This window comes from Lissotriton vulgaris, chromosome 7 (genome assembly GCF_964263255.1).
Source record: "Lissotriton vulgaris chromosome 7, aLisVul1.2, whole genome shotgun sequence".
NCBI lineage: Eukaryota > Metazoa > Chordata > Amphibia > Caudata > Salamandridae > Lissotriton > Lissotriton vulgaris.
The window spans coordinates 1,025,564,819-1,025,577,624 of record NC_141695.1 but is presented as its reverse complement, the minus strand read 5'-3'; the positions used below and the strand labels follow the sequence as shown (position 1 = coordinate 1,025,577,624).

General features: G+C 42.9%; 1 protein-coding gene across 1 annotated transcript; it reads right to left on the bottom strand.

Moving 5' to 3' along the window:
* Nucleotides 1–378: 378 nt before the first annotated feature.
* On the bottom strand, nucleotides 379–9,238 carry HNRNPH1 (heterogeneous nuclear ribonucleoprotein H1). The gene is made up of 12 exons (XM_086931452.1): nucleotides 9,006–9,238; nucleotides 8,349–8,455; nucleotides 8,040–8,195; nucleotides 7,808–7,951; nucleotides 6,515–6,653; nucleotides 5,774–5,949; nucleotides 5,441–5,518; nucleotides 5,250–5,362; nucleotides 4,932–5,067; nucleotides 4,634–4,717; nucleotides 3,838–3,930; nucleotides 379–915 (listed from the first exon to the last, which is right to left on the bottom strand). The coding sequence occupies exons 2-12, from the start codon at nucleotides 8,434–8,436 to the stop codon at nucleotides 797–799; spliced, it is 1,326 nt and encodes a 441-aa protein (XP_086787578.1). The 5' UTR covers nucleotides 8,437–8,455; nucleotides 9,006–9,238; the 3' UTR covers nucleotides 379–796.
* Between the last annotated feature and the right edge of the window lie 3,568 nt (nucleotides 9,239–12,806).

The following is a 12,806-nucleotide window of genomic DNA, read 5'->3' as shown; positions in this document are numbered from 1 at the left end:
GTTCAACAGATTACCAAGGGAAAAAAATGCATCCAGAGTACTCTATTGATATGGTCCTTCGTGCATCCACGCACTGGCACCCTAGTAGCTAGAATAACTATTAGTCCAACGTGTCGGATTGTACCAGAGGCCCACCTAAAACACTTCTGTACCAAGTCTTGCCTTTTAGTAGAATACCCCTCCGAAGCATTTTTTAAATTGGGTTATTATTACAACAGTCTACTGCTTCCAATAAGGCTTGCACCACCAAAACTCGCATGGTGAGAAGGCCCAACTGTAGAACTGCCTTATCGGTGTAAAGACTGTTGGTCAGGTGGGCACATTGCTAAGCAGTAAGCAGGCTTAGGCTACAACCACTTTCTTTGAAAGGAAAACAGATTTTAATTTAAAAGGTTTATTTAACAAGTTTCACTTTACATCGCGCAGTACACCAAACAAAAGGCTTCACAACACAAGATTAATTGTGGCTTTGGAATTTCATACAAACACCAAAGCCAAACCCTTATAACTGTTCTCGAAAAAAATGCAATTAAACTAAAGCTCTCATACGAGTGGGTTTACATAAGACTTCTCATGCATTCGAAACAGTAGAACAGGTAAAAGGGTAACTTTACAATCCAACAGTTAAACCAAAATGTGCCAACTGTTGTCTATGGAATAGGTAATTGAAAATGAATGTCTAACCCTGCATCCATTGTTTAATTCTGTGTTTTAAAATAAAACAGTCCCGATTACACTTACAGTAAGCATAAATGACAAGCTTGTATTGCATTTTTTTTAAAAGTCTAATGAACATTTAAATTCCCCAGGCACCAGTCATGTTGGACATGTTTGACATCCCAGCCATTCCATTTACACCCAAGGACGGTCGGCTGGTATTACTGTAGTAGCTGCTACTCAAACCACTCTGGCTACCTGCAACAAAACAGATTAAAAAACTAAAATAAATACATTTTTATGGCTATAGGACAGCAACTGGCATGTTTATAGTACACGTCATTTCAGCCCTCTTGTAGCACAACTTCTTTATTTAGCTAGGTTTAATAGAATCACGGTATAGCAATGTAAACCAATTGTTAAAAAAGCAAGATTTGCATAAAAGGTTTGAAGTGGCCTGTATGATTCATTAACAACGCTTTTCCTGTTCACGCTCTGCAGCTTTCATGTATAAGCTTGTTTTTTTGTATTTAGGCTATAGGTCTGCTCCTTTAAAGCGTACCGAAAAGGTCAGACAAGTCACAAAAAATCGTTAGTGCATGTTGATGGCATCTTTAGGTACAATTCACGCACGTTTGATGCCCAAAACCAAAAAAATCCGTAATCCCATTAATGTCCCCTGTAGCTGCACTGGACACCTACTTGTAAATCTGAAAACCCAGTCTGGTATACTTCGCTTATAGGAACTAAAAACCATTAGAAGCAAGAGATGTGGCTATCGGCACAATATGATGAATTGGCTAAAGAGGCGATGCACTTTCACCTTGGTAATAGCCTTCCGTACTTTATAGTTAAAAGTAGTTTTGAAGTTTGCTAGCAGTTACTCAGAAACCAGTGAGATCATTCATTTCTAACTAGCATTACGAACCGTGCTTGCAATATCGAACTATGCCACAAGTACGCAGAGAATGTAAAACCGAACGATTTAAGCCCCAGCATATTCAGAGGCTCTTAAGCCCCGTCGTGAAAATTGCCACAATTTGTCACCTAATTGCAGGACACAAAATAACAAAATGGGCAACGCTACAAAACAACGCTACATGGTCTTCCTTTGACACCTACACTGAAGAAGAAATAGGCAAACTGCTCATCACCTTGAAACCCTCTAATCACCTCACGGATCCCCTCCCCGCTAATGCGGTCAAGGATTTCACTCCATTGCTACTTCCACTCTGGACCAACATTATGAACAGCTCGCTCCAACAAGGAACCATTCCTGACTCCCTCAAAGTTGGACAAGTTACACCTTTACTAAAGAAACCTACGGTCGACCCAACCGACCTAAACAACTATCGCCCCATTACCAATATTCCCACCCTCGCCAAACTATTGGAAAAATGCACGCAACTACAACTTACTAAACACATTAATCAGTTTGATCTCCTCAACCCTCATCAATCAGGCTTCCGAGCAGGACACAGTACTGAAACTGCTATGACACATAATTGACGATGCCCTTCAAATCCTAGACCAAAATGATACCTGCCTCCTCATCCTTCTTGATCTCTCTTCAGCATTCGACACTGTTAAACATGAGAATTTACTCGAACTTTTGAACACAAGGATGGGTATATCTGGGACTGTTCAAGTGGTTCACCTCCTTTTTACACAACAGATCGCAGAAATTTAACAGTAACAACCTGATGTCCGCGCCAATACCTGTTTCGCTAGGCGTCCCTCAAGGATCCTCCCTATCACCAACTTTGTTCAACCTAGTTATGGAACCTCTTACAAGCATCCAATGTACTTTTTTACATTTACGCAGATGATACCCAACTATATCTCAAACTACAATCCCCCAAAGACATTTTGCTCCTGAACTCAACGATCAGAAGCACCCAATCCTGGCTTGCCGATAATCATCTCAAACTCAATGCGCTGAAAACAGAGTTCCTTCTGATCTCACATCCCGCGAAGATCTATACTACTCAATCCTGGCTGAAACCGCTAACTGCACTCAATGTCCAACCCACCATAGTAGACTCAGCAAAATCTCTAGGCATAACTCTTGACTCCAATCTCAACATGCAGCATCATGTCAGCAAGGCTACTAAGGGAGCAAACTTACAAATCAATATCTTGAGGAAACTTAAACCATTCCTGCCAGCCAAAGACTTCCAAACTGCAGTACAAGCACTAGTAATCCCGCGAATTGACTATGGCAGCATCGCCCTCTGCGGTCTTCCGTTAACCACTACTGCACCCCTAAGAGCTTCTCTAAACGCTGCAGCGAGACTCATCACGAGGTCAAAAAAAACTCGCATATCTCCCCTAACTTGAAATCCTTGAACTGGCTGCCTTTGGAAGCCAGAATTCACCTGAAAATCGCCTGCATGACACACAAGGCTATACATCTGAGCGCTCCCGGATACCTCGCTCAGAAGCTGTTAATCTCTGGCGGTTCTAGAAACACCTGAGGCACTAACAATTTTCTGCTAAAACCTTGAAGATTCCGTAAGGAAAAAACTTATAAACGCTCCTTCTCAGGAATGGCACCCAGGATCTGGAACTCACTCCCTCCTGAAACCAGGCTCATCTCTTCCATCACACTTTTTAAGAAAGTAGTAAAAGCTATTCTCATGGCCAAATACACCTGACCAATGAACGTTATCCGTATAGACTCTGCACCATTCTGTATTATTCTGCCTGCTCACTACGACTATGTGTTACCTGTATTATTGACTTACCTGACTATATATGCACACATCTATCTGTAATTTCTGCATATTGATGTACCTGTTTTGCCTTACTCCCTAATGATCCGAGTTTCACTCTCTTGTTGGTATGCCCTGCCTTTGTAAAGCGCTATGATATCTGCAAAGATCTTGTTTGCGCCATATAAAACTTTCAAAATAAAAATAAAATAAACTTCACAGCTGTAGCTTTCAAAGTTTTAGATTCACGTGCAGGATCCAACCACAAGATAGAATAATGCAAGTTATGTGAATTCAGAAAAAGATTCATGCTGCTAAAGTAAATCCATGTGATTTGATACATTTTTGGCACTTAGTACAATACTCATGGGCCCGGACTCAATTTCGCCCATTGAAGCATGGGGCTCACACAGTTGCATTGCAGTTACTTGTGTAAGATACAATGGCACCCAACAAGCTTACTTACCGTACGCACTCATGCTGCCCTGACTTCCATACGCTGCACCATAGCTTCCAGTTAATGGTTGGTTATTTGGACTTCCGTAACTCGTCTGGCTCCCTGTTGCACAAACCAATGACATTTAGAACAAACCCTGAAAGATTTGCTGGCTGCATTGCTCAACAGTTCTTCATTATAAAGCAGGACACATGCAGCAGAACATGTTAAAATGTCATAAGTACCATTCAGCCAAATTGAAAAATTTGCTTAGCGTGCTCCACCTTATAACAATCTTGAGAAAGCCTTTTGTCACTTTCATGAGTGCTGCATGAAGCATCACGTGAGTGACAGGATGGCATTTTAGACAGAATGGCATTTTAGGATTGTATGTGCAGGAAGGGGCACCTTCCATACAAACCATCCTCCCCTGCAGACACCTGCATTGGAGTTAAGTTGCTAAACATTGTGCCAGCGCAGGACATTGTGCCATCGCAGGGGGGAAAAGCAAGGCTGCGCCACATTCTTGTAAATATGGTGTGGTCTTGTATCAGAAGTGGGGAAGAGAGGCTTTAAGCCAGGAAAGCGAACCACACAGTTTCATTGCACATATCTAGAAGTATTCTTCTGCCCACCCACTTAAACACCTGTAAGACAAAGCCTTTCTACTTAGCATACATTTGCACGGACAGTACACAGCCACACACTGGAGCACCTTTCCATTCAACATGCAGGCACGCAGAATGAAACTGGGGAATTTTAAGTGCAGCAAAGCATTGCACTGTACAGTACTAACGTATCGTGCATGTTGAGTAATAAAACATACCCATTCCAGCCATCATCTGGCTACTGTATGCACCACCAGTGCCCCCTGCTGTAGAATTCAGGAATAGTTCGACGTATCTGTGTTCTAGGAATAAAAAGGTAAATAGAAGATCGAGATCAAGTAGTCATAGTAGAGAGCCCAAAGAACAAAAATGAAAGTTACTTAAAGACGACCTTAATGCTGGCCATTCACTATTAAAGGCGATATACTGCATTTATGCAAGATATTGCACCACTTTTCCTACTCGTTCCGGGACAGGCTGCAACGGTGTAATAGAAAACCAAGTAACAAAACTTACGCATATTTGCTTTGTCTTTAGACATGGCAGCAACAGCATCCTCGTGTGTAGCAAACTCGACATCTGCCTCTCCTGTTACTCTACCATCGGACCCAACTTCAATATGTACTCTGACTGGGTTCAGAGGAGAAAAGAACTGAAAAGCAAAGGAGCCATTGAGATGCGACGAAACTGGTCCAGTGGATTAAGTCAAGTTGCTAGAAATTGAAGGCATCCCCTAATTTCTTTAACTTAAGACATTCTAATTATTGTAGGCACGAATGCATTAAGTGCACAAGCAAAAACCCACTCTAAAGAATCAGAAGTAACTAAACCTACGTTGTAGATGTCAGTTTCAGTAGCTCTGTAAGGCAACCCTCTCATGTGTACACAGTGCCCAGTTGTACTTTGGAAAGTTGAAGTTCCGTCACCGTAGCTATTATCCGTTAACCCTAAAAATAAAGAACCAAGTTAGCCCTGTAACCGCTTCTGTGGTTTTCATCAACATTTTGAAATCTGAAGTTCTATACCTCTTCCGTATCGGTTATCCGTGCCAAAGCCATAGCCGCCATCACTGTACCCATTGTAATCGTCATATCCTCCATAGCCTGTGAACAATGAACAGTATACAAACGTGATGATTAACCTAAACAGCTTCCCAGCTCTCCTGGAAAATGCACCACTCGTACAAAAGCACTTCCATCTGGCACACATAACCAAACGAGTCCGGTTAATACAAGCCCTTGCATCCACTGAAACCACTGACAGCTACACCCATGCAGTGTTGCCACACAGAATGGGCACTATATCGTCGACAAAAGCCCCACGCATTGTTAAGTGATTAACAACTGAAATGAACATACCGCCACCGTAGCCTCCACGCCGCATTCGATCAAAACCAGCTCCTCTGCCCATGCTATATCCTCTTCCGGCACCTGGTCTGTCATAGGGGCCAGGCCGCTGCATGGCCATGAGTTTCCGAGGGGGGTCATAATGAGTGCGTACTTCTGCTCGACTGCTCTTGAAAATTTCAATGTACCTAAGACACGCCCACAAAAGTATTAGTTCCATATTTAAAGTTCAAAAGCTGAAACGAGAATTTAAATAAGCTGGCATTTGGCAATGAACTCAGTTCAGCCATAGATGTGTAATATACATCTTCAATCGCCATAAAATATACAAGTAGCACCACAATCCTTTAAAGGTTGAGAGGTGCAGTTACTGGAAGCACGAGAGAAACTCTGCTCCAGGAACAACAAAGTTCATGGGTTAGAAAAATTAGCCTCCACTAAGATTCTAACCCATTCTTGCAGTTCAGCACGCAAACGTATGTCAATTTGAAACTAGGCTATCAATGTAAAATGTAACGTACTTTAAGAAAACTTAAATAATTTTAGTTTACAGTACCATAATCAGACAGCGTGGGCTGAACTATGGCAGATTCGTTTGCGTTTTCACCAATTAGGTGTGGTAACGTGTATAACAAAGTTATTTTACCAAACTCGTTTAAATCTAGAGCATCGATTTTTACTGGTTATACCATGAGCAGTGAAATTGATATACCATAAGAAAAGTGACTTAACCAACCAACCATCCATCCCCACCTGTGCCCTATTCTTTCCTTGTGTTTCTTTAGAGCCTTTTCAGCTATTTCCTGTGAAGCAAACTGCACGAACGCCTCCCCCGTACTCCTCCCCTGGAAGTCCACCGGCAATGTTATCCCATTTGGCACGATTTCCAACCCTTCAACCCAAGGACAAATAACCCCAAGTGGGGGGCAACATTAACATCACATGCCCAAAAATCTTAATGCTTTAAAAAAACACCATCATTTCAACACTGTGCTGTAGTTTAGCGCTTGAACTTATAACATTCACAAATCAAGGCACTGTAAGGTAATTAACACACCCCGTAACTAAACGACAGGGTGTTTTAATAAAACATGTGAAAAAGCAAACATACAATAAGCAAATTAACAGCAGACACCCACATAATGAAATAAAGTGCAACTCATTGAGATCTTTATGCTAAAAAGCACTGAAAGGAGAGGTAAGATACATAACTATGACCACGTCCAATCTACTAAAATTAATGTTTAAGAATGGCTAGTTAGAAATAGCTCTATTCACATCTATACCTACTAAATTGGAACGTCCTGCTTTGTTGAATTAACAGGCTAAAGTTGTGAATTCAAGATGTAAGTGTTTTTAGAACTTATAACCTTAAGTGGAGACAAAAAAGGCTGAACGTCCAAATATATTTAAAACAGATAGGGGTGAAATCATGTTGAAAGACCCTTTACTAATAATTTCGTGCTGAGGTGCTGCAGCTGGGATTGGCATTCCAAGTTAACAAAGCCATCTTCACATTACTGCTGACAACACTAACTGATGCACACAAGGTGAAGTGATCACCACCGGTAACCTTTCATACGTTGGCCACAAATGTGATCAATTTAAGAACACTAATTAGTTGTGCACAATGATTTAAATTAAACATAAGTAGCTCTTATAAACACAACTGGCTGGTGTTCCCAGTGTGCACACTCAAAGTACTGAAGGCGTAAGCACAGCAGCTGATAGCACGACCGCACGACCCATTTGCGATAGAACGATGTAGTTAGTGAAGTATAAATCATTCCGAAAATACACGTTTTAGAAAAACATTCGCATGTTCTAATTCTGAAGGTACAGCACTCAAATGAAAGGCAGCAATAAGGAAAAAAACACATTCGGAATTTTATTCGGAATTTTGGCGCACGCGATACTTAAATAAGAACCATTTTTAAAACTATACTGATTCGAACTCGTTCACAATGGGTCAATGTGCGGCGTATGTTCAATACTGAGGAACAAATAAGTTTATCGGTGGCAATTTTACACAGGAACACGACATACCCGAGAAGAATTGCACGATCTCTTCTTTACTACACCCGAACGGGAGACCGCGAAGACGAGCGAAACCATCGTTCGCCGTGTCTGGGCTGTTGGGGCCTGTGTGTTTCAAAACCCAATCCATTTCCACGTTATTCGACCTAAACACTGAAACAAATAGGGGGAAAACGGGTTATGAGAACATAGTTGTCGAGGAATACAGGATTATGAACTCTGATGGACAATCCAAACCAACCTTCAACGTATCGGTGGCCCATTGTTTCACGGTCTTTTTTCAGTGCCATCTTCACGTCTTCTTCGTCTTCCAGTTCGACAAAAGCCTCTCCACTAGGCCTCCCCTCGCGGGTGTAAATAAAACGAATACCTCCAGCTCCATTCAATATTTTACACTCTGGGGGCAAAAAGTGAAATGAATTGTTCAATCGAACAGTCAATCAAATTTCCGTCTCAGACTAAGAGGTGAAACCCGTCTCTATCAATGGTGAAGACACTCAAAGCTGGGCATCCGAATAATAAGTCGCAAATGGTCACTAAATGCACTTACCGGAAAAGAAACGCTCGATCTCGTCAGTGGAGCAGGACCAGGGCAGACCACGGACCTTCACCACGTAACCCTCGCCTCCTTCAGACATCTTGTGAGATACGGTGACACTAAAATTCAAACAGCAGGAAAATGGTTAATTTGCAACGTAGAAAACAAGGGCGGCCTTTCGAGTGAATCAAAACGCGCCAAAATACCCTAGTATTTTGGAATACGAAACAAGCACCATCCTTAATCGACAATAGAGAAGCTCAAGGTAATGTCGTTAAAGACTTCAGTTGCCCCTGCGGCGGCCATTACGGGAGAAAGACATACGGGAAATGGCGGCTTCAATACGTGACTCCCAGGCCTGCCTACAACTAACCCAGACTTCTTGAATTCCAGTGATGAAAAATAAATCAGCACTAATGGAGCAAACGAGTAGAACAGTAAATATACCGTAAAGAGTTACCAAATAACTTTACCGTAGCGACGGATAAACAGAGCCTCACAATAGACCTAAAATGGCGGCGATGCAGGCCCCGCAAGACAGACGAGGTGAAACCTCACACAGCGCTCACAAAGGTAGGATTTAATTTCAGGGGCAAAATCTCCAGCCAGCCGTAGAAATACAAAACAGGAGAAAAATAAAGTGAACGTGGTGTGTTCCGTCGCACTCACCGGTACAAGAGATCCAACGAGGTCTATGGCGTGGCCGACAGTGAACGAACAAACGCCCGGGACAGATTATAACCAAACAACGGGCGCAGACGCAGTGAACAGGGGGCGGAGCCTATGCTTCCTCCCCGGACGTGCGCAGCAACAGAACCAGGAGACCCGCCCTGTTACGTCTGCGCGAACAAGTGCAACTTGGCACAACAATCGATAGAACGATTCTTCTATTTCTAGACTCCGCCCGCTACGTGAACTCGTCACATTTGATGTCCCTCGTGGAACGTGTAGTTCTTTGTAGTTCGGGACGCTGTGGCGTAATACGGGCATTTAACTTAGTTTGAATTATTTTTTTCGGATCCTACCAAAGCCAATCTGAAATAAATTTTAAACTTTAGTGTGTGCGTGACGTAGTCTAGAGCAGTGTCCACAGAGCGTTTGTATTTCGTACTTTTGACGCCTTTTTTGTAAGGGGGGGGAGTCCATTTTGTCCCCACGCATTTGTTAGCGAACGATTGTTTAGAGGGGGAAGGCCAAATTGGGAAGCACTGGAAGGGCCTTTCTCATGAAAATAGTTAAGGGAAATATGCTGAAAACAGTGCAATTAGAAAATCAAATAGGGGATCCATGGCAGTTAGAAAATAAAACAGTTTCTAGCATTCGTGATAGGATTTTTAAATTCTATTAAGGATGCTTCTCTTTGTTCACTTATATTTTCAGCAGTCAATCAAAGGGTTAAATTCGAAAATATTACATTTACCATGACCACACACTGATAGAGCGTGCAGGTCACCCGACTATAATTTTACCAATACTCACCTGGGCCCATCATTCAAATACACATTTATCAGGGCACAATTCCTAAAAAAATAAGTGGGGGGATGCTGTCACCGAAAGTGACGTCACGACAGGAAGTGACGTCTCGAAAGGTGGCTAGCACCATCAGGCTCATTGCCTCCCCTCGCTCACCCCTCTTCATTTTTTTGAGTTTTGCCGGCCAGTACAATATATATTCTACCAAAAGTGTCATGTTTAGATACATAAAATGAGATGAGCAAGAACGCTATTGTGGGCAATACCATTATAACAACTAAATCGCACATACAATTCCCCCACCCACTTTCAAAATATCCTACAGTGTGCTACAACATTCAGTTCGGCAGTGTCACATATTTTAAAACATCTCTTCCCTCTGTTCATGGCACCTTCTTTTTGGTAGTCCCTTCTGTACCTTTATGGCTCGAGCATGGGTGGCGGTAGTTCTTCTGTGTTTAGCGCGCAAGTTCTTGGTCGTCTCCTTTCTATGCGTGTAGCTCCACAGTTTGTTGCGATTGCATCTGAGAAGCCAGCGCGTGAGCAGCGCACTGTGAGCACCGATCTCGCCCCTGAGATGCCAAAAAGTGAAGTCCAGCTGTTTGGCAGGGGGGACGCCGTCCACCCTGGTAAAATAAGTGGGGGGACGCCGTCCACCCGCGTGGTACCCCGACTCGAGCCCTGACATTTATTCAATCAGGTAACCCACACTCTACTACTAGTTTATTTTATTTCAAAAATTCCTATACCATTGACTTACCAATCCTTTTCACTGGTACCTATGACCACAATGGATCAGGGAGTTATGTAAAGAAAGGCAATCAAAAATACCATAACATTTGCACTTATATAATAACCGCAAGCTCAGGGTAGGTTCAAACTCTTTATCTAATCATCATCAAAAGTCATGAGCCATAGATTAAAAACAATTAAACTGTCAATAACCAAGCACTTATATAATAACCGCAAGCTCAGGGTAGGTTCAAACTCTTTATCTAATCATCATCAAAAGTCATGAGCCATAGATTAAAAGCAATTAAACTGTCAATAACCAAGATCAGAAACAGTGTATAACTATGCAAGAGATAGATTATGCCAACCATTTAGTAAATTTGAAATAAAGGGAAGGTAAAACAAGGAACATACTATTTCGAAAAACAGGTTTACACAACTTGACTAAAGGAGGGTAAAGAAAGGGAACATACTAAACCAACGGTTTTTCAATTATTAGTGGTTTGAGAAAGAGAACACAATATGCAATATCAAAACTAAATTTTAGCACATAACCATAGGGAAGGTAAAAATTGGAACATGCTATGAATTCAGATAATCAAGCTTAACTCCTTAAAGGGAGGGTGAAGAAAAGGAACAATTATGCAATCATAAAAAAACGTTATAACATTCAGCTAAAAGGTGGGTAAGAAAATGGAACACGCTAATAGACATTGATTTTCTCATTTAAAAGGGAAAGGTAAGAAAAGGAACATATGGAAATCAAAGCTTTACAAATTCAGGGAAGGTAAAGAATAGGACGCAAATGATATTGACAATTACCCACACAGATTTATATTTACCTAGAATGGTGTCGCCAGGGGTCAGTTTGAAAAGGACGGGAGAACCCCAAAAGACTTCAGTGCCAGTAGGCGAGCAGGTGCAGATCAGGAAAATCAGGACAGGATAACCCCAGAATTAGGATCAGGACCGGACCACCAAAGGTTAAGACCAGCACCCGCAGTTTCGGTTGCCACGCCTGCTCTACTCCCTCTCTGCAAGGAATCAGCCAAAACCCCGATTGGGTTACAGCATTCACCAGCAAAGTGCTTCGCAAGCACTTCAACTTCCCAGAACCCCGATTGGGTTCTCGAATCTCCCGACAGAGTTCTCCGCAGCCCTCTGCTCTTAGTCACCTATTGAGTGCGTTGGGTCAGTGACAGGTCAGCTATTCGGACAAGTCGACAATTTCTCTAGCTAAACCTACGCTAGTTATACTGTTTTCCAGGTCAGTGTACCACCCCCCAATGTTGCAAGTGTAAGCATCCCCAATTTTGATTGGACAAAGGAGGAGGACAGGTCATCACACCACCTAAAATTTAGACTTTCGCTGTCTCCTTATTCAAATTTATGTCCACGCCCATCAAATTCAGATTCTCATGCCGATTCCTTACACCCAACAATGGATGCCCTCACCACATTTTCAACAAAGCAGACTCCATCATAGCACCACACCTCCGAGATGTCATCAACTGCTCCCTCAACTCCGCCACCTTCCCGGAAAGCTGGAAACACGCAGAACTCAGCGCCCTTCTGAAAAAACCCACAGCTGACCCCTCCGAACTCAAAAACTACCGCCCCATCTCACTTCTTCCATTCCCGGCCAAAGTCATTGAGAAAGCTGTCAACAACCAGCTCGCCGCCTTCCTCGAAGCCAACAAATCTCTCGACTCCTCACAGTCCGGCTTCCGAGCCAAATACAGCACTGAAACCGCCCTCATCGCAGCTACAGACGACATTCGAACTCTACTGGACAATGGAGACACAGTCGCCCTCATCCTCCTCGACCTCTCCGCTGCCTTCGACACAGTCTGTCATAGCACCCTTCTACAGCGCCTCAGAGACATAGGAATCCAAGGAAAAGCACTGGAATGGATCACCTCGTTCCTCACCGGAAGAACACAGAGAGTCCACCTCCCACCATTCAAGTCAGAGGCCTCTGAAGTCATCTGCAGCGTGCCACAAGGATCGTCGCTCAGCCCCACCCTCTTCAACGTATACATGAGCCCCCTTGCGGCCATCGTTCGCCAACACAATCTCAACATCATCTCCTACGCGGATGACACTCAACTGATCCTATCACTCACCAAAGACCCTAACACCGCCAAAACCAACTTACACGAAGGAATGAAAGAAGTAGCCGAGTGGATGAAGCACAGCCGTCTGAAACTGAACTCAGACAAAACAGAAGTCCTCATCTTAGGCACCTCCCCCTCCGCCTGGGAT

What these genes read in the sequence shown, in the direction of transcription:
- HNRNPH1 (XM_086931452.1), bottom strand. Translation starts at nt 8,436, where the DNA reads ATGTCTGAAGGAGGCGAGGGTTACGTGGTGAAGGTCCGTGGTCTGCCC. An exon ending in CTGAAACTGACATCTACAAC is followed by an intron (nt 5,068 to 5,249) that starts GTAGGTTTAGTT and finishes TTTGCTTTTCAG; the next exon opens with TTCTTTTCTCCTCTGAACCC. An exon ending in GGGCAGCATGAGTGCGTACG is followed by an intron (nt 916 to 3,837) that starts GTAAGTAAGCTT and finishes GTTTTGTTGCAG; the next exon opens with GTAGCCAGAGTGGTTTGAGT.